General features: G+C 34.5%; 3 protein-coding genes and 1 long non-coding RNA gene across 7 annotated transcripts; 2 read left to right on the top strand and 2 right to left on the bottom strand.

Moving 5' to 3' along the window:
* Positions 1–21: 21 nt before the first annotated feature.
* On the bottom strand, positions 22–3,091 carry LOC105161941 (protein DEEPER ROOTING 1). Its single transcript, XR_847811.3, has 6 exons — positions 2,159–3,091; positions 1,988–2,060; positions 1,304–1,827; positions 749–881; positions 551–596; positions 22–345 (listed from the first exon to the last, which is right to left on the bottom strand). It is a non-coding gene; the product is annotated as a protein DEEPER ROOTING 1 (long non-coding RNA).
* A 3,795-nt stretch (positions 3,092–6,886) lies between these two features.
* LOC105161940 (small ribosomal subunit protein uS14z/uS14y/uS14x) lies at positions 6,887–8,598 on the top strand. The gene is made up of 3 exons (XM_011079819.3): positions 6,887–7,048; positions 7,136–7,235; positions 8,305–8,598. Exons 1-3 carry the CDS (start codon positions 6,987–6,989, stop codon positions 8,311–8,313), a joined length of 171 nt encoding a protein of 56 aa, XP_011078121.1. The 5' UTR covers positions 6,887–6,986; the 3' UTR covers positions 8,314–8,598.
* A 482-nt stretch (positions 8,599–9,080) lies between these two features.
* On the bottom strand, positions 9,081–12,776 carry LOC105161939 (NagB/RpiA/CoA transferase-like superfamily protein). The gene is made up of 10 exons (XM_011079817.3): positions 12,626–12,776; positions 12,417–12,530; positions 12,103–12,158; positions 11,484–11,642; positions 11,289–11,388; positions 10,985–11,127; positions 10,667–10,772; positions 9,851–9,989; positions 9,467–9,735; positions 9,081–9,372 (listed from the first exon to the last, which is right to left on the bottom strand). Exons 2-10 carry the CDS (start codon positions 12,492–12,494, stop codon positions 9,298–9,300), a joined length of 1,125 nt encoding a protein of 374 aa, XP_011078119.1. The 5' UTR covers positions 12,495–12,530; positions 12,626–12,776; the 3' UTR covers positions 9,081–9,297.
* A 3,276-nt stretch (positions 12,777–16,052) lies between these two features.
* LOC105161937 (protein trichome birefringence-like 14) lies at positions 16,053–21,218 on the top strand. Of its 4 annotated transcripts, none has more exons than XM_011079815.3 (7): positions 16,054–16,726; positions 17,280–17,504; positions 17,887–18,027; positions 18,404–18,550; positions 18,664–18,822; positions 19,257–19,452; positions 20,002–21,218. In XM_011079815.3, exons 2-7 carry the CDS (start codon positions 17,351–17,353, stop codon positions 20,846–20,848), a joined length of 1,644 nt encoding a protein of 547 aa, XP_011078117.1. In that variant the 5' UTR covers positions 16,054–16,726; positions 17,280–17,350; the 3' UTR covers positions 20,849–21,218. The 4 variants fall into 4 exon arrangements, with proteins under 4 accessions (XP_011078118.1, XP_011078117.1, XP_011078116.1 ...); XM_011079814.3 differs by having other exon boundaries at positions 16,055–16,603; positions 17,884–18,027; XM_011079813.3 differs by having other exon boundaries at positions 16,056–16,726; positions 17,884–18,027.
* The last annotated feature ends 881 nt before the right edge of the window (positions 21,219–22,099 follow it).

Below are 22,099 nucleotides of genomic sequence, written 5' to 3'. Positions count from 1 at the left end.
ATATAATTCGAAAAATTCAGATTCTCAAAAATAAATACATAGATATTCGCGATTTAGGAGAAACTTGTATATATGAACCAAATAAATTTCACATCAACCTGAAGCTTGAAGAAGTAAAGATTATACGAACCATGGCAAAATGAGATTATATTATGCTGTTAGCACAACAAGCCATGGCAAAAATATGCACACTCCCAGTGACAAGCATTGCTAGAATACAAATTCAATTCTGTCTGATCTAAATTCTTTGTATAGCTCCGTTGGCCTCTGTCGTAATACATTTTATGCTTGATCGACAACAGAAGATAAACATTGACCTACTCAAGGTCATTTGAGTCATGTTTCCTGTATTTACATAATAGGCACTTTGTTAGATAATAATTGACAATTTAATGCCTTGTGGAGCCCAAATATCTTTGGAATATTTTTTTCTTTTGCATTTAGAGAAACTGACAGCACAAATCAAAGATCCAAAATAGAATGTAATGGAAAAAATTTAAATGACAATGAAAGACAAATTTAGAAAAGGGGTTCATAGCATGTTTATTACCTTGAAATACAGCTGCGCTCCACGAATCAAAGCTCCAGGACGATATCTATAACAAAATAAATTTATGTAAGAAGTATCATCAAGATTTGTTAGTGCTGCATCAAGTTTCTATTGCAAGCTTTGCTTGCAACTATATGATGAAAATAAGCAGCACAGATTTTTGTAATTGAATGAGCATATTGCACACTGCAAACGTACATTCTGAGTCTGTTCTGTCCCATTTATTTTCATTTCTGGCCTTCTCTTGCTCTTTGGTCCGGTGAGTCTCAGCCATGTTCAAACATTGCTGTGTTTTGGGATATTTCTTCTTGTTAAGCACAGCCCTCAACATCTGTGTTATAAACAGAAAAAACAGGAAACTTTTAAACCTGAATGTTGAAATGGAAATAAAGAAAAGATGATATCACTAATAACAATAAATAAACAACGGTAACAACTTCCAGTCATTTTTATGCTTGTAGCTGCATACTGAACGAGTTGGATATATATTTTGACCGTAAAAGATGGTCCTTCTGAAAGAGGGCTAATCCTGTTATTTCTTGTGAGTCGTTGCACCGGAAGATCTACAACTTTCAAACTATAAATGTCAAAGTTGCTAATGTGAAGCAAGAGATCTACTCAGATACAAGAATGATATTATTGTGAGGAATAATGTAAAATTAGATCTAGCAAAAGTACAACTGCTGCCAAACAATTTCTGCTATTCTCTAGCTACTGGGTTATGATTCACTATTAGAATGTAAGAACACAAACCTTCTCCTTTGTTGAGTTATCGAATTTAGGATCTGGGAATGGATCTTTCAAGATGGAACTTATGGTGGGGCTAGGCACGAAACCACCTCTGCAGAAAACTGCCTTTTTAAGAAGAAAAGACAGGGACTTTCTGTACATGTTTTTCTTGTTATTCTTGGGGATTTCTTTCTCTTTCCAGTGGATTCCACTGGTTGTCCTCTGGAGAAGAGCATCTTTGTCTTCTGATGCATCATTGTTCATCGACTCGACAATGATTTCTTCGTCTTGCCAACTGTCCAGTAATCTCTCTGTTGGGAGATTATAGTTTTCTGATTCCCTAGAAATCAGTAATCTCAACTCTTTTTCAACTTCTCCAAATTCTTGTACCATAGTGTTTTCCTGATGATCTTCACTAGAGGGTAAGCTTTCTTCGACGTTGGTCTTCTCTGAACCTTTCAGATTGTTTCCAAACGTACCAATGGCTAGTAACGAACTCGGGCAACCAGAGATTTCTTCTTTGCAGGGAAATTGCTGCATCATATGATCTGTATATACGCAGTTAAAAACATGCAAAGGAGAGATTAATGTCGTCCTAATCAACTGAAGCCTGTTTTCTGATTTTTCTTTCATGCATCATTCATACTGATATAACCTTATTCACAGCCAAACAACATAGGATTACCGATTTAATTACAGAAAGCTTACAAGACATCTGTTCTGGCTCAGGCTTGATGGTGTTATCCTTCCCGTGAAGTTTGCTTTTGATCCAACCAAACATCTGAACAAAACAGTTCATAACCACAATCCATTACAATCCGAAACTAGTGCTAACAACAGCTTGGCTCATCTGCAAGTAGATGATTTAGACATACTTACCTTAATAATTTGCAGAGACCAACTCAACTGAAAGCCCTCCTAGAATCAGAAATTCTGGGATTGTAGACAGACTGACAGGTGTGTGATTCAAGTGGGTTGTGAAGAAAGAATTGTGTCAAACTCAAATCCCACGACCACTGAGGAATTGAGGTGGTCTGAGTTATAAATAGATGAAGCTGATTGGTGGGGCTGTTAGAAATTTTGAGTAGCTAGACAAGCTGGTCTGCATAGGTTCAAGTTCCAAAACCATGTTTCCTCTTTTCAATCTCTCTCGTCTCTCAGTCCCTTGTTATCTGTTTTGTCTTTTATCTTCTTATAACTTCTGGCATCAGTTACAACTTCATGACTTGGTATAGTTCTTCTCCAGTACAGACATCGAAAAGAATCGCAGGAACCAATACTGGAAGACTGTATAATTAGCTGGCCATTTTATAGTACAGGGAAATGCACTTAACCACCAATACAGTGATTGGCGGTGAAATGTTCAATTTTTCACTTGAATATCACAAGTTTGAATCTCATTGAATACGTAAAACTCGTCATGATGATGGCGGGCCCATGATGATTGATTTAGTAAAGGTTGTGCTTGACGTACTGGAGTGTTTATGGGGCTATGCTGACTAAGTTAGACAATGTCTCAACAAGTTTTGAGGAAAAGAACATTTTATTACGGTTATGTTCCCTTAGTTGGGATAACCATAACGGGTTCATCTCGACCTATCCTTCAATTATCAAAGAAAGGAGAGTTATAAGACATTGAGGGAAGTATTGATTTAGAACTAATTCGGGCTTACATAATGAAAATGATAAAACAAATCAAGCAAAGAGCACGAAGGTATGTAGTTAAATTGACATGAATTCAAGATCAAGGAATTTGAGTTTTTCGTTAAGTGTGAAAATGTGAAATAGTGAGGATTAAGCTATGTAGAGGGATCTACGTTATGGTGATATGACATGATTTTTGTTCCGGTTAATGATGCATATATATAAGAAAAACTTAGGAGGCCTGATGTGTCTAAACTTATCTTTTATCCTAACACAGCTCCATGTTAGTGATAGAGATTGCTGTTTTAGGGCATAACATCATCTTCAAACATTCTTGGCATAAGATCATGTTTACACATTCTTGAAAATGTTGGCAGATAGGCCATAATCTCCACCTGTCAGTGTGGGTGTAATGACATCGAAAAGGAAAGACAGGAAGAAAGAGATGCATATATTAGGCATGTATTTCTGCAACATACTTGCAAAAAGCCAGAGGCTATCAGCCATCCCCAACAACTATAAAAGAATTCAAATAAATTTATGGCCACAAATTATTTGCGATTGGTTTATTTGTTTATTTATGAGTTTAATGCAATTTACCCCATATGATATTGCGAATGAGTAAATTACATTTCATAGGAAAAAAAAATATTAATTTATCTTTCTGTGTTTTTAAAATAGATCATATAAGGAGGTATTTTGTTGTTTTTTTTTTTTTTTCATAGGAGGTAATTTACTTATTTGCAATCTCATATGAGAATTAATTACTTGCATTTTTTTCATTTATTTATATTATGGTGGGGGAATGTCTGTCGATTACTTCTCCGATGTCAACAACTTTTAATCATAGGTTATTACTAGTTGAATTAAGGACAACAATTAAGTTCCTAAAAGATACACAATAATTGTATGAACTGCATTTATATATATTTGGCACCGTTTTATATCAATTATGGATGAGAAACGGCTTACATATAGCCCAAGGCTTAATTTATTTTCTAACGAAACATCTTTTATAAAATAAATTCATACGGCTCTGATAAAAATAGATTATACCTCACACAATGATACATAGATTGCATCGTATGTTGTATCAACATATATATATATATATATGTGCGTGTGTGTGTGTGTGCGTGCATGCATGTGTATGTCTTTTTTGGAAACCCTAAAATCCATTAGCTATATATATATATATATATATATATTCTTACTTGGGCTACCGGCTCCCGATCAACTCCTTCCATATCCATGCACCATGCACGTGAACTTGCCTCAGTCCCCACACATATGGTCCCTTTATACATATATATGTATGTATACATATACACACAAACACACAAAAAAAAAAAAAAGAAAGAAAGAAAGAAAGAAAACGATAAAATCAAACTGCATGATCTAGCTACATACGTATATATATATACTACTTGATCACATTCTCCAACAATGACTTGCCACGTGTAAGACTGTGGTGTGTCGATCGGCCTTCATCCGACCACATCGATCCAACACGTGCATGTGTGGGAGTGGACGACGAATAGCATCCCATGCATGCTCGATCCTCCTAGGTTGGAAAATACGACGTAAATTGGGAGTTATATATATTTAATTCTCTGCTGTCCTAAGAAGGGGAGCCCCTGCAGCTGTGTTTTCTACCCATGCACTGCACATGATATCATTCTTCTCCTCACTAATGCTAAGAAAAGCAACCCCAGCTCCTCATTTCTATGTGGAATTTGACTAATTGGGTAATTAATTAACATTAATTACTGTAATATAATTAATATAATCCTCTGGATTTGGGACTAATATATATATATAGTCTTGCAGGAAAGCTCCAATCATGGTTGAGCATACGTGTTGGTGGGTTGGCGCCCCATTTTCACCAGAAATAGAAGTAACTATGTAGTAAGCAAGATTTGACATTCTCGTATCTTGAACATAATCTCATGCTATAATTCATGCATGATGCATATGGAAGGGTGAACATATTACTTCCTTGATTGTGTTTTTATTACTACATCGGAGTTTTGATTTACAAATCACATCTTTTCGTTTGGAAATTAATGATAGTTCGGTCGATAAGTTGACAAGTCGATCCGTTGGTTATGTGGTTGTGTACTCGTTTTAACTTATTGAGACAGACGTCCAATTAAAATATTCCAATGCTTAAATTCGTTGGAATAATAGAAAAGTCGATTGTTGAAAGAGTTAGATCTTAATATATATATATACATATCTAAACTTGCATAAGAGATGAGTGTTAGTGGAAAATACCTCTTTATAAGTGATTCTATGTGTAGAATATGTCTAGTTGAAAAATAGATTTAGGTGGGGTGCTCAATAGCTTTACAATCAACAGATATTAATCGGATCGAATATGAGTTGAGCCGAGTGAAAATTACTCGATTTTTTCCTATTTGGTCATAATATCACGAATAAATCCATTTAAGTTATGGGCCTTTGAGATTTTTTTTTGCAAATTTAAGCTCGAATGTATTTTTAAAATAAAATTTAAATTCGGGTTCATTTAATATTTATAAATATTAGTAATTATTTAGTATTTTTAATACTCATAATAATATATTATTGGCCATTTATAAGTAATAGACTTAATTTTCTTAAATAGTTAAATGAAGAAAAAGAAAGAAATAATCAAGTCTTGCGAGCCGGACACATCTGGTCTAAAGGCAGGATGAATTTTGAGACGAGACAGAGCGAGTTTTGAGTACATGTGGTAGTGGTGGGTGGGAGGAAGGAGACAATTCTTTTAAAATTAATTTTTAATATATTTAACTATTTTAATTAAATATGATAAAAAATTTATATATTAAATTTGGACAGTATAAAATTAGGTGAAATTCAGATCATTGAATTGTGTGTTAAATCTAAACCTTCAATTCAAATTTAATAAGATTTAACAGTTGATTCATTTTTCTACAAATTTCAGCCATTAGATATATCAAATAAGATCAAACGGTTCATAAATTACGATGTGAAATTAATTTATTGTTAAAAATTAAGCCCAACTTGCATTAAGGACGCATGTGATACACCGCTAGATTCGAGGGGGTATTTTGCAACATTTTCAAAATCACAATGGGGGTTTTATTATTTTATTTTTCATAGTGGAGTATTTTAAATATTTTTTAAAACACACGGGCTAAATTGCATTTTACCCATAGTTTTTTGGTGTTTTTGATTCTTAATTTTCAATTTTTGACATTATCTTATTAACTTTTATTTTTCTCTTCTTATTCAACTTTCAAACTAATTTTCATATTTCTGTTTGGTTTTTTTTAATAATTTCTCATAACTACGTTTTTGTTTTATATACTAGCCGTTGTGGCACGTTGTTCTTGCATATATAATAAATAATATTTTAAAAAATATATTATAAAAAAGTGTAAAATATATAAATGAATACATTATATTAATAAAGAAAGAAAAAATAATAATTTATTAATTACTATAAATTTTGAAAAGTCGAATAAGTTAGTTATTTTATCATGAAGGGCATTTTTGACTTCATAAAAAATTAGTGCGAGGTGTCATTAACCACCGATTGTGAGTGTGAAAGGACTTTTCTTTTTATATTAGTATAAATATAAATATTAGTGTATACTAATTTACACTAATATAAAAAAAGATATTTTTCGATCACAGGTGATGATTTGTGATATCGCTACACTAATTTTTTTATTGTATGAATGATATATTTAAGTTTAATTTTTTATTAAAAATTTTATGTGTTGGTTTATATATTTTATTTTTGTTTATAATATATTTTAAAATATAAAAAAAATAATTGATACACACATGTAAGACCACGTGACATGACGACTAAATTATAAATAATTTAAGGGGGCTAAAAGTACAAAGTTATAATGTTGGTGGGGCAAAAGATTACTTCAATAGGAGGGGTATAAGGGACAAATCACCTCAAATTCAGTGTTAAAAAGCAACTTGCTGGAACCGGGGGTGGAGCAATTAGGGTTCATACAATCGGCGCCTCTTTCACTGTTTTCCGAAATTAGGGTTTCTTAGACGCAGAGAGAGGAAAATGGGTCACTCCAACATCTGGAACTCGCATCCCAAAAACTACGGCCCTGGCTCACGCACTTGGTAACTTCAGTTCTAATTTTTATTTTTGTTTTGTTCTTCTCGTCTGAATTAGACTAATACTTATGCTTGTTTTACGATTGTTTACAGCCGTGTGTGCGGAAATCCTCATGGGTTGATTCGGAAGTATGGGCTGATGTGCTGCAGGCAGTGCTTCCGCAGCAACGCCAAGGAAATTGGCTTCATCAAGGTTGTCCCTTTCTTATTCCTTTTCTTTTCTTTTTTGCTTTTGATGGGATCGCCCATTTTCTTGGTTCCGTCTTTGACTTCTGAGTTATTAGTATGTATATTGAAGTTATATGAACTGATCCCTTTGTTCCCTTTCTTTCTTTTTTTTTTTTTGTTTTTTGATCTTATTGTTTGTGAATATTGCACATTTTTGTTGTTTTCAGATTCTTCTAGGGGTTTCTGTCTGATTTAATATAAGTACTTAGGTTCACATAGAATTTTCGTTTCTTAGTATATGGATTGCTAGTTTGAGGACCAAGTTGGCTAACTAGCTGAAGTGAGTGATGCCGACTCCCAATATGGTTTCCTTAATTGTTTCCTCCGCCCTGAGAATGAGTTTTATGGTCATAGCATCATATGTGAACTTCTTTAACTGTGAGAAGGTCATCAATTAGAGAGACTGGGGGAATATAATTGCTATTGGCAATTTGATGTTTGTGCTAGGATCTTGTTCCTGTTTGTGTGTATTATTCATTTGGAGGGTTAAATGCAACAGTCCACTAATAGACAAAATACCCCAAGGAGAAAAAGTGCAAGGTAACCTCCTTGAATTTAAAAGAAGCAATGTGACCCCTTGAATTTTTAAAGAGAGTGTCATGCCAACCCTAATCTGTGAGGAGTTGAGCTTTTTTCTGAAGAAGTTTTGAAGTTGTTGCTTTTTTTTTTCTCTTTTTCTTTTTTTGGGGGGAGGGGAGGTGGTTGTGGTGTTGCTTTAGCCCTTTATTTATGCATAATTTACTTATTTTTTCTCCATTTATCTTGTGGAAGATACACCCTATTTCATGTAAATATGATCCCATAAGATGGCTGATTAGTTGCATCTTGAAATTTTTGTGTTGAATTTATTGTTCTGGATTTGGTATGGTGGCACACTCTGAATGCAGTCGACGAATTTGAACGATCCAACTTTGATGTTAATCTATATGAAGAGCATAGCCATCTCAATTTGTGTTCCACTGTGCCGAGATCTTGATATTTGACTGTTTGTAGTATGCAAAAACTGACATTAGTTTTGTGGTTTGACCATCCAGTACCGTTAATGATGTGACTCTGTCCAAGTCTTGAAGTGAAGAGCTCTACAGATGGAATTAGCTGAAATGACTGGAGGGCTTGTGCATTTTGAGATAAACAGCTGGTCTAATTTTGATCTTTCTTGATTTTCTCTCCGTAGACATATTATTTATGTTGATTTTCTATGACTAGTGTCTCAAGCTTTAACTAGTTGTATGTCAATTTTTGGTGCTGATGTTGTGGGACGCAAACTTCTTCGGCATCTCTGGCAATGTTAACTCAAAGAATGCAGGAGTTTCAGATGTTTTTGCCAATCCTAATGTCAAACTTGGCCTGTTGGCATGAAACTCTATGGTTAGTATCAGCACTATGTGACAATCAAAACGATCGCCATTTACCGTACAGGGTAAAAGAAATTACTCAAAAATCATCACGTCTGGTAAATGTTACGGAATTATATAAATTTTGTTTGCCATTTGAATCAGCAAAAAGTTCATTTGTTGCCGTACTAAAGTTGCGAAAACTTCCTAATGATCGCCTCATTGTTGGATTTTTTCCTTTAATCAAGCACCTTTCGGTAGCTACAAGACCATGTTACAAATTTCCAGCGAACCTCTAGAAATGCTATTTGTGTCCCTGTAACGCAACTGGGCGCTCCAGTGATTGTTTAGCAAAGTCCCTCATGTTCAAAGATTTTATAGGACATACCTATGAGGTTAATAAAACCAATCAAAAGTGTGCGAGAATGTGAATAGTAAAATCAAAAGGCAATGCAATACAGGGATTACCCCGCTGCTTCTAATTAAGTTGTGCTGATTAATTGTGATATAAGTTATGTGATTTATTGTTTTAAACAAATGAAAGACACTGCAAGCTGCAACATCTTTGCTCAAAATAGGACACTTGAAATAAGAATTCCCTGATGCCTATTTGATACAACTCTCACAATATATAGTGATTCTGTTTCTATTTAGGAATGCGTCAGCAATCTATGTAAATTGCACGCTTTTTTGTCATGGATAGGTTGCAACTTCTTGTGCAAAACTTTTGATGTCGAATGAGCCAGTTTCGTCTTTTGTGATGACACCCTGCAAGGTCCAAGTATTATCAGAAAGTGAAGTGCAAACGTTGTGGGGAGGGAGATATATAGATACACACACACACACCGAGAGAGAGAGAGACCTTTTCTGTAATAATACCACTGATGACAGTAGCTGGCGTAACGTCAAAGGCAGGATTCCAAACAGAAATTCCAGAAGCAGCAACTTGCTCTCCCAGTCCTCCACGGGAATTCAGTAGTTCTTTAGCAGATCTTTCTTCTATAACAATCTCTTGACCAGAAGAAAGGGACAAATCAATGGATGTGAGAGGAGCAGCCACATAAAATGGAATACCGTGATGCATCGCTGACAGGGCGAGGCTGTAAGTTCCTATCTTATTGGCAGTGTCACCTACAGTATGATCAAAAAGTACAATATGCTTATCTAATTTAGCATTGAAGGTGTTTCCAGTTATTGGCAGTACCACCAGCAATCTGGTTGAAAAATCAAAGTATTCAATAGGTACCGTTAGCTGCCACACGATCAGCTCCAACAATCACGGCATTCACTCGCCCATCTTTCATAAGGGCTGCTGCAGCAGAATCAGCAATTAGAGTTGCAGGAATATTGTCATGTACCAACTCAAATGCTGTGAGTCTTGAACCCTGAGGTGATTCAAAGAACAATGAGTCAGAGTTAATATTATCAAGAAGTTTCAGGTCCATTACTTAAATAACTCGAGAAATAGAGGCTGATGACATGAGGTATGTAACTATTTGTTGCTACATGATAATGCTACCATGCTGCTCAGATTAGTTAAACAATGGGAGAATCGGGAAACTTTGTGGAAGAAGTCCATACATATGCTTACTACAAGTGAACTGTTTGACAGAGTCAGACTTCGTATTCTACTTGGAGTGAAGAATGCATATATTAACTCACATGCACTCGTGACATTCATGATGTATTAGGTGAGAAATGGTACAACCCAATAATCACAATCAATAAGGCTATTGCAGGTTTAGACTTTAATTTAGACTTGGGCAAATCTAACCAGCCCAGCTGTATGTTTCTAAGAAGTTGAAATGCCAGATTACAGACGAGCATTTAGGATAACACAAGTTGTTACCAAACACTTTAAGGCTCTTGAAAATTAATTCCATAAACAATTTTAACTTCCAGAAATGTCGCGCTTCAGATGTAGAATTGCTTTATAAATGATAGCCCTGTCTGTTGAGCTGTTATAGAGTAAGTTCAGTTCCATCTTTTTTCAAAATGATAGTATGTAAGTAGATTTTCTTGCTGGTGCTAACAGAATTTATGTAAATATTGCAATGCTTACTTGATTGAATGGTCGTGTTTCTGTACAGTAAGCCCTTTCTAGGACTCCTTTCTCATGAAGAGCACGAATCACGCCTAGAGCAGTTCCATATCCAGCCGTAGCTAGACTATAAGTAATAAACCAAGAATTAAAACAACTCTACATGGGTTGATTGGTTTCACATGATCAGAATATATTTCATACTACAGCATGAAGCATGACCAGAACGACATATCAAGAGTCCCAAGGAATTCAGATGTTTGTTGCCTTCAGGAGTCACGATATAATAGTTGCCAAAAAAAAGTTGGTTAAAAGTCAGCAAGGTGCTTAGGAAAGTACCTGCCGGTGTTGCAATGAGTCAACACAGAAATGCTCTTGGGATCTTTCTGCTGCTTCTGAATTAAAGTAGCTCCATAATTTCCAATGGCCTTATTGGAAGCAACGTCATCTTCAAGCATGACTTCAGCAGCTTCAATGTAAGCCTATATTATATAAAATTATCCATGCGTTTTCTCTTTGCCAGCTAGTCACATGAAAAGATGAACTAAAATGCGGCTCACAGGAATACTTACATCTGCCCCACGGAGATAGGACCAGCAAAACAAGCCTGTCTCTATCTATATGAACGAAAGTAGGTTCATACCTGCAAGACTGTCTCTGCTTCAGAAGCAGTGGCTGCAGCCTTTTGTACGACTTCCTTAAGTTTGGTTGCAGCATCTGAAAGATTGACAGCTGTTGGCCGGCTGCGTACAGGGTACAAAAGTTTGTCAGTTTAAAGGACAACAGAAATACATAGGAGACGAACAGAAATATGTTGAAAATCATATAGCATAATCACCTTGAAACAAGATAGTCAAATTTATTGCTAATAAATGATGCTGCATCATTAGGTGTCCCACTAAATACCCCTAAATTAGAAACTTCTACAGCCAAGGAGAGAGCAGCGGCGATGGCAATTGCTGGAGCACCACGAACAACCATTTCCTTTATCGCAACCCTGATGAAACACATTAACATGGAATACAAATGATTTTATGCCTATAATTCAGCTGGCATATTTTACAATTAAATGGAATGCAGTACACAGTTAATCATCAGGCACAGAAAAGAATATCATGGGATTCTTGGAACTCATAAATGCCCCTGCAATTAAGTTCCAAAAAGATGGATAAAAGATGAAAAACAATGGTCTTGTATACATTATAAATTTATGGAACCTTCCAGTAGAGTTTTGCACTGCATGTTCTAGCATACAAGGAAAATGAGATACTTCAAGCATACACAGATATGCAATTTCAAATGATGGATAATCTAAACAGACTGGCATACATTAATTTGAATACCACTCTGACAAAATTACTGAACGACTTCTATTCTACAGAGGTAATCCAGAAATTCGACAAGATTAAGAGATACAATAGCACCGAAATAAAAATGATTAGAAGAAAGATCGTCACCATCCGTCTTTGGAATCTTTGATATCCAAATAAACCGTCTCAAGCGGAAGCTTTCTCTGCTCACACAAACAGAAACGAACTAAATGAAAAACGCACTTCTACATAATCATAAACAACGAGAACAAACAAATCAAAAACATAGAAAGTAACAACAAAAGAGATCACAATCATACCACACTTCACGAACGGCAAAATTCGTCACACTTCTCATTATTGTTAACCACTTACCCAAAAAAAAAAAAAAGAAAAGAAAAGAAACTAAACGAAACCGGTAGCCGAAGAAGAATTACACAGTCAAAGAGGAAGAGAAGTACCTGATCCAGCAACCAAAGCGAACCGCGGTTGTAGCGTATGGACTGCAAGGATTTATCTAGTTCCACTCCATTTGCCATGGCTCCGTCTTCTCCTTCCGCTTCAACTATACAACCCTGTGAGTTGAAGAGAATATAATTCGATCAACTGATTATAACCAAATTCCGAGGATTAGAAAAAGCAAACAAGATTCCGAAAATGGTCTCTTCACCTCACTCAGCAGAGAGAGCAGACGGAGATAGCTGGTGCAAAATGAGCTAGGTTTTTATAGATCATCGACACGACATCGTCATACGCGACTCATGCCTTCAGGATTAAAATACGGTTTGATATTCTCTTTTGTGAAAGGCGTGTCTAATCACGCAGAAAGCGGGCTTTCTTTTTCTTTTTTTTTTTAAGGGATAAATTCAACATATTATAAGGACAAAATTATATTTTTAGTCATATAATTATAAATTATTAGTATTTTTGATTTTATAATTATAGGTTATTAGTATTTTTGATCCTGTAATTTTATTCACACATTAATCCTTTTTTAACTAATTTAATAACAAAAATCTCATATTTGATCTTTTTTTGGCAAAATAAATTTGATCTTTTTTGGCAAATTCAGTGTTGACAATTTTGGTCTCAATATTGTATTAAATTTGCAAAAAAATGATTAAATATAATATGTTCAAAACTAAATTTGCTAAAAAAAATTGATTAAATATGTAAATAAATTAAGTTATAAGACGAAAAGTGCTAATAATCTATAATTACAGAAAAAAATATAATTTTGCCACATATATTAGGGATAATTACACTCCCCTATCATAGGGTTTGATCTAATTACACGTAAACGCCTGTGCTTTGAAATCATTTTGTACCTCTTAGGTTTGTTTTCGTGTAACAAATAGGTTCGTCTATTAGTCAAAATTCATTAAATTTATTAATATTAACAAAAAACAAATTGAATGAAATTGACATTTACCATCGATTGACTTATTACACGTCAAATAAATTTTTTCTAACTAAACTATCTTTATAACGGTGAAAATATACCTTATACGGATAATTTGATCATAAAAAAATTTATTGATCCTATAATAAATCAATAATAAGTGAATTATAGATAAATATAAAATCGTATCCATTTTGTTAAATAATATTAATAAATTCGATGAATTTTAATTAACGATAAATTTATTTATTAAAAAAATATAAAATTTAAATTATAAAATATTTATATTTAATTATCTCAAATCTCATGCAAAGAGAATATAATAGTCCACATATATATATATATATTAAGAAGAAAACAAGTTAGACGTGAGCGTGGGCAGTGGCGCAACAGATGTTCATCAAAATATAGTAAATGAAGTCTATATACATTGAACCTTATGTTGATGCATTGAACGTTGTTTTTATTTTTATTTTCATATCTTAATAATCCAAATATAAAAATTAAAAAAAAATCCAGCCCAAAGAACATCGACTCATTTCATTTTTTCTTACTGGAATGAGATAAGATCATATGGATAATTTTTTGTTTAAAGAACTTATAAGATCTAAAACATCTTATTTCGAAATGTTATAAACCCTTTAAGACAAAAATTTATCGAATATCTTTTTTAATTTCAAACATCTTATAAAATATTTTGAGGACGAACTTATAAGTTTCGTGAAACACCCTTTTGAGTCTCCAATTATTGCTTTAAATTATATATGATAGAATAATTGGAATTATTTTTTAAATCTTTATCTCAAAAATTAAAATCTTTGTTGGATTGTTGTTAATAATTAGTTTCCAACTCTTTCCAATTTATTGCCCTAAAAATATTGGGGCCGACGCTTTCTCTGTGGCACCGAAGGTAGGTGTGGCGGTGACCAATATTTTGGGTTGAAAATGAGAGCAGAGGTTGCAGAAGAAGAGATTGAAAAAGGTGCACAGTACACCGAGTCAGTCTAATTACGATACGAATCAGTTCAAAAAAACTCAGATTGCGACCAGCCCACTATTATTGATGATCAGTTTTAAGGTGGTCTTGAGTCTGGTTGAGCCCGAACCAGGCCCAAATGTGCATTTTTCTTTTAGTAATATTGAGATCTTCTTATAAATAATTACTTAAATTTATAATTGTGTTATGAAAATAAATAAATAATAAATTAAATTACATAAAAATTTATATATAAAAAAATAACAGTTAAAAACATATAATGTATTAAAAAAAAAAGGGTGGACCAAGTGGTCTTGTGTCGCTGGGCTGAACTAGTTCACAAGTATTGATTTATATATTTTCAAACGTTAATATATGTGAAGAGTTATATCTTCACTCTTATAAAAATAGTTCAATCAGAAAAGATTTTCTGATCTACAATGATTCAATTTTTTTTATTAATATTAATAAATTTAATAAATTTTGATAAATATAAAAATTAAATGCAATTAATCTTGACTTTTGGTGTAATAAGAAACTATTTCCAAACAAATAATAAATTATTCCTGAGTTGGGTGCACGCACTACTTCTACACATCAATCATTAATTGCCAGAAAAAAATAAAAAAAAAAAACACTATCCCCAAGATTGAATAAATTATACAAAAAATCTCATATTTATAGGTTAATTATATTTAGACCCTTTTAAAATTATAAAATTATGTTTTCTCTTAAAAGTTTTTTGATATTACACTTACATCCTCTAAAAATTTACGATTTATACATGTCCCTCTTCGTTAAGATTTAGACAAATAACTGATATTAGTGAAAAAAAGTTATATAAATTTTCAATTTTGCTCCTCATTCAGTATAGTCATGAAATAATTTTGTACTTATAATAATGACGTTAACATCACTCCATATATTTTTATATATACTAAATTTATCCCTTTATAATTGCAAAAATATACTTGAAAATGCTAAAACGAGTCACAAAAATAAAAAATTAATGTAATATTTTTTGCTAACTTCAACATTTTTCATCAAATTTCTAATAGAAGGAGGTCAGGTGTATATGGAGATTTTGTGAAGGGAGTGTAAGTATAATTTCATAATTTCTTTTAAAAGAAAAGTGTAATTTCACATTTTAAAGGGGATCGAAGTGCTATTAATTCTATTTATATTTATTGATTCAATTGCTAAGTATAGATCACTTTCTATTACTAAGACGATTATATATTTGATTTTCTTTGCTGATTTCATAACTAGTATTGTGGGTAATTTATAAGTATTAACTTATTTTTTTCAGAACTGGTGGTGTTCACAGTTCGATTAGTCGATCGAACCCAATCAAAAATCAAATTTTGGCACGTACATTTGGTGCAGTATTCATTACAAGATTTTTTAGAATCCGATTCCTTTCAATACTATTTTTTTTGTATCGATATGCCGCACCGACTACCATCGTTTTAAATACAGTATTGTATATACAGCTTAATTTCAGTAATTTCTTGAATCAAAATTAAATTTTTTTGGTGTCTGTCGAACGAAACTGTAGACCACCTCAAATTAAAATTATATGATATTTTAAGTTAATAGTTAAGATCGACATTCCATAAATAAGTTCAAGATAATGGATTCAATTTTCATTGAATATAATATTGATATAAATTATATAATGAGTATGTTGAAAAGAAAGGGTTATAATTTTGGGTGTTGAATGATAGTTTGTATTGGGAAAGGAAAAGGAGAATAAAGGGTGACTACTCCAAGATTTATTCCAGTGAGGGATTAATTACCTCTAATTACAAAAAAAAGCGGAGGCTCTAGATCCGCTCCGCTGCCCCCCCATCGCATCTCTTTCGCTCTGTTTTTATTTAAAAATCTTCACTTTTTTTCTTTTTTAATTTTTTTTTTCTCATTTCCTGGGATTTTCTCCTCCGTCTGTCACCGCCCGCTCCGCCGTACAGCCACCCTATTTCCAGCTGTACTGCCGCTGTTGCATTTATAACCGCCTCAGTTTCCATGTACCTCCATCTCTCGTACGCGTAAACACACCGCAATTGTTGTGTGGCATTCTGAATGAGTGGAGGAACACACACAATTGTGAGACATTCGTCTTTTGAATGAGTGGAGTTTACGCGATCAGTTTATGCGGACGGAATTCGAGTGAAATTTCGTGTATGCAAGAGAGATCCAGGACGTTCTGGAGGCTTTGGATCCCCGGTGAAACGCGTAACTCGATGCCGGTTGGGTTCGCGGTGGTTCGGGTGTGTGAGGGTGCTTGATTTCGTGTTGTATTTGATTGATCCAAGTCGAGGAATGTATCTGTTATCGTAAAGTGTAGACTTTTTGTTTGCTCGGTGTGTTATTGTCCGCCTCCGTGAATTAAGGTGGTTTGTTTTTGTTTGTTTTCTTCGGAATTGTGTGGATTCTAGTGTATGATGAAGTGCGGTAACTAATTTTCTTTATCTGCCTGTGTCTTGAAATTGGGGTGAGCTGACAGCCGTGATTATGAGAAATTTGCTGATCCTGATTTTGAATTTTTTTTTGCACGAATAGGTGGAGTGAATTAGAGTTTGTAATGGGAGCATTATTGTGAGTTTTGGGACGGATATTCCAATGAAAGTGTGTGGTTAAATAGAACTAGATAATATCAGAAGTATTTGCTTTTAGGATTAGGGGAATAAACCAAAATGTTGTCTTAAATTTTGATTTATAGTTACCGTACATTGCTAAAGCTGATTTTTTTCCCTATCATTGGTATATCATGACTTCTCTTCCTATCATTTACAAGTCATGAATTTTCTGACATATGATTCTTACTGAAAATTTGTTATGGACTACTGCATCTGTGTTGTATTTTATAGATAGACGGGCTCCTTGAGACCTTGAAATACAGAGTCAGTATTGTGAATTACTGATAATGATTCCTGTGGTTTACAGATATTGTTCCAGTAAATATGCAATCGTGATACTTGGATGATTCTGGATCTGTTTACTTAGAGAGTTATAGGATGAAGGGAGGCGCTCAAGGAATGAAGATTTCACAGGTTTCCCTTGTCCTCATTGGGTTAGTGTGTCTGACCGTGCTTGCATTGGCATGGACAAAGACCACATTTCTCACCTCTTTCAGCCCAACTCAGAGTCGTGTCCTGCAACTGGATCTAGGTTGGCTCCTGTGCATGTCTCTATCTGATTTTCGTTGCCATTTTAAAATGTTTTTGCTAGCCAATGAGCAAGTATAGACTCTGGATTTTGCCTGTTTGTAGAAGTTAGAATTCTTTGTTACAGCTTTTCAACATTCCCAGTTGTGTTTTACTGATGATAAGCAAAGACTTATCATCTCACATCTCCCACCTGCTGAAGTGCAATGAGTTTATGGTTCACTGCCAGATTGTATAAAAATCACAAAAGTCTTCACGCATTTATATGGCTGTTTCTCCTTTTCTTAAGCATATAGTGATGTTGTCTTTGTGATGCTATCATCATAAATGAAATCTTCCAGTGACTTCTGATATTAGTGGTGCTCCATCCTTTGCTGTTACAGAAGAAGGTCCGAAAGAAATTTTGGAGGGAAAGAATAATTCAGTACAAACAGGGATAAAACAAGTTGAATCACTCAGTTCTTCAGGGACAGAGGTAGCAGTTGAGATGGGAAATACTGAAAATGTGGCAATTACCGACAAGGGAGGTGGGTATAATCTTTCATTTGCGCTTTACTTATTTTAGTAGTTGCCATCATTGAACTCGGAAATATAGATGGGAGATGGTAGATTATAGTAGTCTCAAGTCTTTCCTCTCCTTTTTATGCACTACATGAGGTCAGCACAGATTACTCGTGGTAAAACACTTTTTCTTTAATATCACTAAATTTGTAGTTTCTTTTCCACAAGTTTTATTTATAATCTTCATTTTGTTGTGCTTGTTGAAGCGTTAAATTATGTTGAAGCTCTTAAGGATTCTAGTATGTCCTGAAACTCTGTCATTCTTTTATAATTCTTAACTTATCTGCTTAAGAGAATCTGCTTCTTTGGACTTCAGTTTTCAATATTGCTTCCTTGGTGCAGAAAATCCTGCTAGTGTTCCAGACAAACTTCTGGGAGGAAAAAGTAAATCAAAACAAGCAGAGATTGCACTAGAGAACTCATTAACTGTAGATTCTTCCGCTGTAAAAGAACAAACAAGAAACTTGTCAGCTAATACTGGAAAGAAAGGTCACCGTCAAGGAGAAATATGTTTATTCCGGCTTTTCTGTTCTGCATTTCCCGCTCAAAAAAGAATCTAATTCTTGGTACTATAATTTTTAATATATCTCCTGTTGGTGCAGAAAGTCTACCTACTGTTCTAGAAAGAACGGGATCAGAAGATTCTGGAGTAAAGGATAAATCAAAACAAGGAGAGACCACACGACAGAAACCTTTAGCTGTGGAGCCATCTGTCAAGAGAGAGCAAACACGAAACTCGTCAGCTACCAGCGGAGAGAAAGGTCAAGTTCAGAAAGAAGTATCTTTCCTCAGGCTTGTCTGTTGTACCCTTCTTATGAAGGGCTAGAACAAGTGGTTTGTAGTATATAAACCATCTTGATTGAATGGGATATATCCACACATATGAAACTTATACCTTAAATATTTCTCACCCCCACAAAAGTGACATTTGATTAAATAGAAAAATTCTGAATCAGCCTCTGGCGATCCATTAGAAAAAACATAAATGAGGAAAATAAGATGAATGTGAAGCATCCAGAACATTTCTTACTTGGTGTATATTTCTTGGGTTGCTGATAATTTTGGTTTATTCGTTATCCTCCCCTCTTTTTTACCACTTTGTCTGATCTCTATATTTTCTTATGCTGCATGAGTATTTCATATGATGACTTAAAGGCATTTACTATAGAGCCTAATACCTTCTTACATTTTTCAGATTGTAATTATGCCCAAGGTAAATGGGTCTTTGATGATAACTGGCCGTTATATTCTGGCTATGGTTGTAAGCAATGGTTGTCACCGATGTGGGCTTGTCGCCTGACGCAGCGGACAGATTTTGAATATGAAAGATTACGTTGGCAACCCAGAGATTGTAAAATGGAACACTTCACTGGTCGCAAGTTCCTACAGAGGTACACCTGAATTTCTAACAAAATTCTTTATTTCCTTCCTGAAACTTAAATTGCTCAAGTTTGCTTTAGTTGTTATTGTTTCTTGGCTCTTTTGTCGCTACCTAGGCTACTTTAACCATCAGAATATTGGTGATAACTTCTGAAAAAGTTGCATTGGCATATATCAATGCTATATATGTACATTGTCTACTTAGGCATAAAGTGTTGGTTGTTTTGGCTTTAGTTGTTATTGTTTCTTGGCTCTTTTGTCGCTACCTAGGCTACTTTAACCATCAGAATATTGGTGATAACTTCTGAAAAAGTTGCATTGGCATATATCAATGCTATATATGTACATTGTCTACTTAGGCATAAAGTGTTGGTTGTTTTGGCATTGGACTAGTCAAGTGGAAGCATGTTCTTCTTTCACCCTCAACTATAGATAAATTTTCAACGGGTGTTAAGAATTTTCTTTGTGCAGCTAAAACTTTGCCTTCTTTTCTTTTTTGTTGGATTTTTATTTTCGCAGTTGTCACATAAAATAGTTGCGTATCTGTCTCTTGCATGCAGAATGAGGCACAAAACTCTGGCTTTTGTTGGGGATTCACTGGGTAGACAGCAGTTCCAATCTCTCATGTGCATGGTGACAGGTGGGGAAGAAAGACCTGAAGTTCAAGATGTAGGGTATCAATATGGTCTTGTTAAAGCCCGTGGTGCTGTAAGGCCCGATGGATGGGCTTACCGGTTCCCTCGTTTTAATGCCACCATCCTCTACTATTGGTCAGCAAGTCTTTGTGATTTGGAGCCTATTAATGCATCTAACCCGCACACTGATATTGCCATGCACCTGGATCGTCCCCCAGCATTTCTACGCCGGTTTCTTCATGGATTTGATGTTCTCGTTCTGAACACAGGACACCATTGGAATAGAGGAAAACTTAATGCCAATCGGTGGGTCATGTATGTCGGGGGTGTCCCCAATAAAAATAGGAAGATTGCAGAAATTGGAGGAGCAAAAAATCTTACGGTTCATAGCATCGTAAAATGGGTGGATTCACAACTCCCATTATATCCACATCTACAAGCATTTTTGCGCACTATGTCACCCAGGCATTTCTTCAATGGGGACTGGAACACTGGAGGCACTTGTGACAACACTACTCCACTCTCTGGTGGGAAGGAAGTAGTACAAGAAAAATCTAGTGATCCTGTTACTGCATCAGCAGTGACAGGAACTGGTGTAAAACTTCTCGATATAACTGCTCTCTCTCAGTTGAGAGACGAGGCCCATATATCCCGTTACAGCATTAGAGCCACACCTGGAATGCAGGATTGCTTGCATTGGTGCTTACCTGGTCTTCCTGATACATGGAATGAAATTTTATTCGCACAAATCTCCAGCCCAACAAAATCATGAGACGAGCAATATTACTTGGTTCTACATCCATCAACAGGAGCTACAAACGCTTCCCAAAATGAGAACATTATGTGGTACAGCAGATGTAAGCATTGAGATTGCGACCGACATTAATCAACCTGAGGAGCAAGTTTTGATTGATACATATAGAATAATTTGTTCTGCCTTTCTCCATAACCTTTCCTTTTTGAGGTAGTTCATATTTGTGTGTTGTCCTGTTAGGTTATTTATAATTATTTCCTTTGACACAGCTTCAGGTCTCACTTAATACACCATGTTATCCCACAGTCAGATGGGAGAATACGGCATGTACGGATCGATGATGCAAAATTATTAGGTTATTTAGCAAGTTGGTTGTCTTTTCCGCTAATCTTGTTTGTCGATGTGTAGCATATATTTATATAGCAAAGAAAATACAGAATAAGCGTTGCTGAAACCTGGGCTTGTAGTTTCAAGGATTGATTACAAACATCTTTTTGGGGACTCTAATGTTTTGTTGTGATTAGATCACTCTCACGATAAGGGAGTGCAATTGAGTCGAGCTCATCCAAAATTTCAAGTTAGAGCTTGACGAGCTCACTAGAAAATGCCATACTCGAGCTCACAGGACGAGCTCATGTTTTTTTTATTTTATTTTTTATTAATAAAAAATATACTATTACTATATTATTTTAATTTAATATTGTGATATATGACTTCATAATATTTTTATTATTATTTAATATTAATTTAGTACTACCATAATTACTAGTAGAATTACTGACTTCAAATCATTTAAACTAAGAGTTTAATGTTATTTACCCCATATGATATTGAAAATGAGTAAATTAACCATATGAAAAAAAATAGCAATCTATCCTTTTTCATTTTTTAATGTGAATTAATTTATTCTCTGTTTAGGGAGACAAATTGCTTAATTTTAAAAAAATATAGGGAATAAATTGCTGTATTTTAAAAAAAATAAAAAATAAATCGATATTTTTTTTATAGAAGAATAATTTGCACATTTACAATATCATATAGGGTTAAATTGCATTTTCAAGTTTTAACTAACAAAGATGCGGTTAAAACATGGAAGGGGGTACTTGTGTCTTTTACCATCACTGCTCTCCCGCTCACCTCTATATATATGACCATTTCTCCTCACTTCCACTTCTGTAATTCCAGTTCTCTCTCTCACTGTCACACACACACACACACACACACGGAGAGCTTTCTTGTCAAGAACAAGAAATGAGAAACCATTAGAAA

This window comes from Sesamum indicum, linkage group LG5, assembly GCF_026168435.1.
Source record: "Sesamum indicum cultivar Baizhima isolate 11 linkage group LG5, ASM2616843v1, whole genome shotgun sequence".
NCBI classification, from domain to species: domain Eukaryota; kingdom Viridiplantae; phylum Streptophyta; class Magnoliopsida; order Lamiales; family Pedaliaceae; genus Sesamum; species Sesamum indicum.
Note: the sequence above shows the minus strand (reverse complement) of the source record. Positions and strands in the feature narration are given on the sequence as shown.

What these genes read in the sequence shown, in the direction of transcription:
- LOC105161940 (XM_011079819.3), top strand. Translation starts at nt 6,987, where the DNA reads ATGGGTCACTCCAACATCTGGAACTCGCATCCCAAAAACTACGGCCCT. An exon ending in GGCCCTGGCTCACGCACTTG is followed by an intron (nt 7,049 to 7,135) that starts GTAACTTCAGTT and finishes GATTGTTTACAG; the next exon opens with CCGTGTGTGCGGAAATCCTC.
- LOC105161937 (XM_011079814.3), top strand. Translation starts at nt 17,351, where the DNA reads ATGAAGGGAGGCGCTCAAGGAATGAAGATTTCACAGGTTTCCCTTGTC. An exon ending in GGCAATTACCGACAAGGGAG is followed by an intron (nt 18,028 to 18,403) that starts GTGGGTATAATC and finishes TCCTTGGTGCAG; the next exon opens with AAAATCCTGCTAGTGTTCCA. An exon ending in AGCTACCAGCGGAGAGAAAG is followed by an intron (nt 18,823 to 19,256) that starts GTCAAGTTCAGA and finishes TACATTTTTCAG; the next exon opens with ATTGTAATTATGCCCAAGGT.
- LOC105161939 (XM_011079817.3), bottom strand. Translation starts at nt 12,494, where the DNA reads ATGGCAAATGGAGTGGAACTAGATAAATCCTTGCAGTCCATACGCTAC. An exon ending in CGCTTTGGTTGCTGGATCAG is followed by an intron (nt 12,159 to 12,416) that starts GTACTTCTCTTC and finishes TTGTGTGAGCAG; the next exon opens with AGAAAGCTTCCGCTTGAGAC. An exon ending in GTGGTATTATTACAGAAAAG is followed by an intron (nt 9,373 to 9,466) that starts GTCTCTCTCTCT and finishes TGGACCTTGCAG; the next exon opens with GGTGTCATCACAAAAGACGA.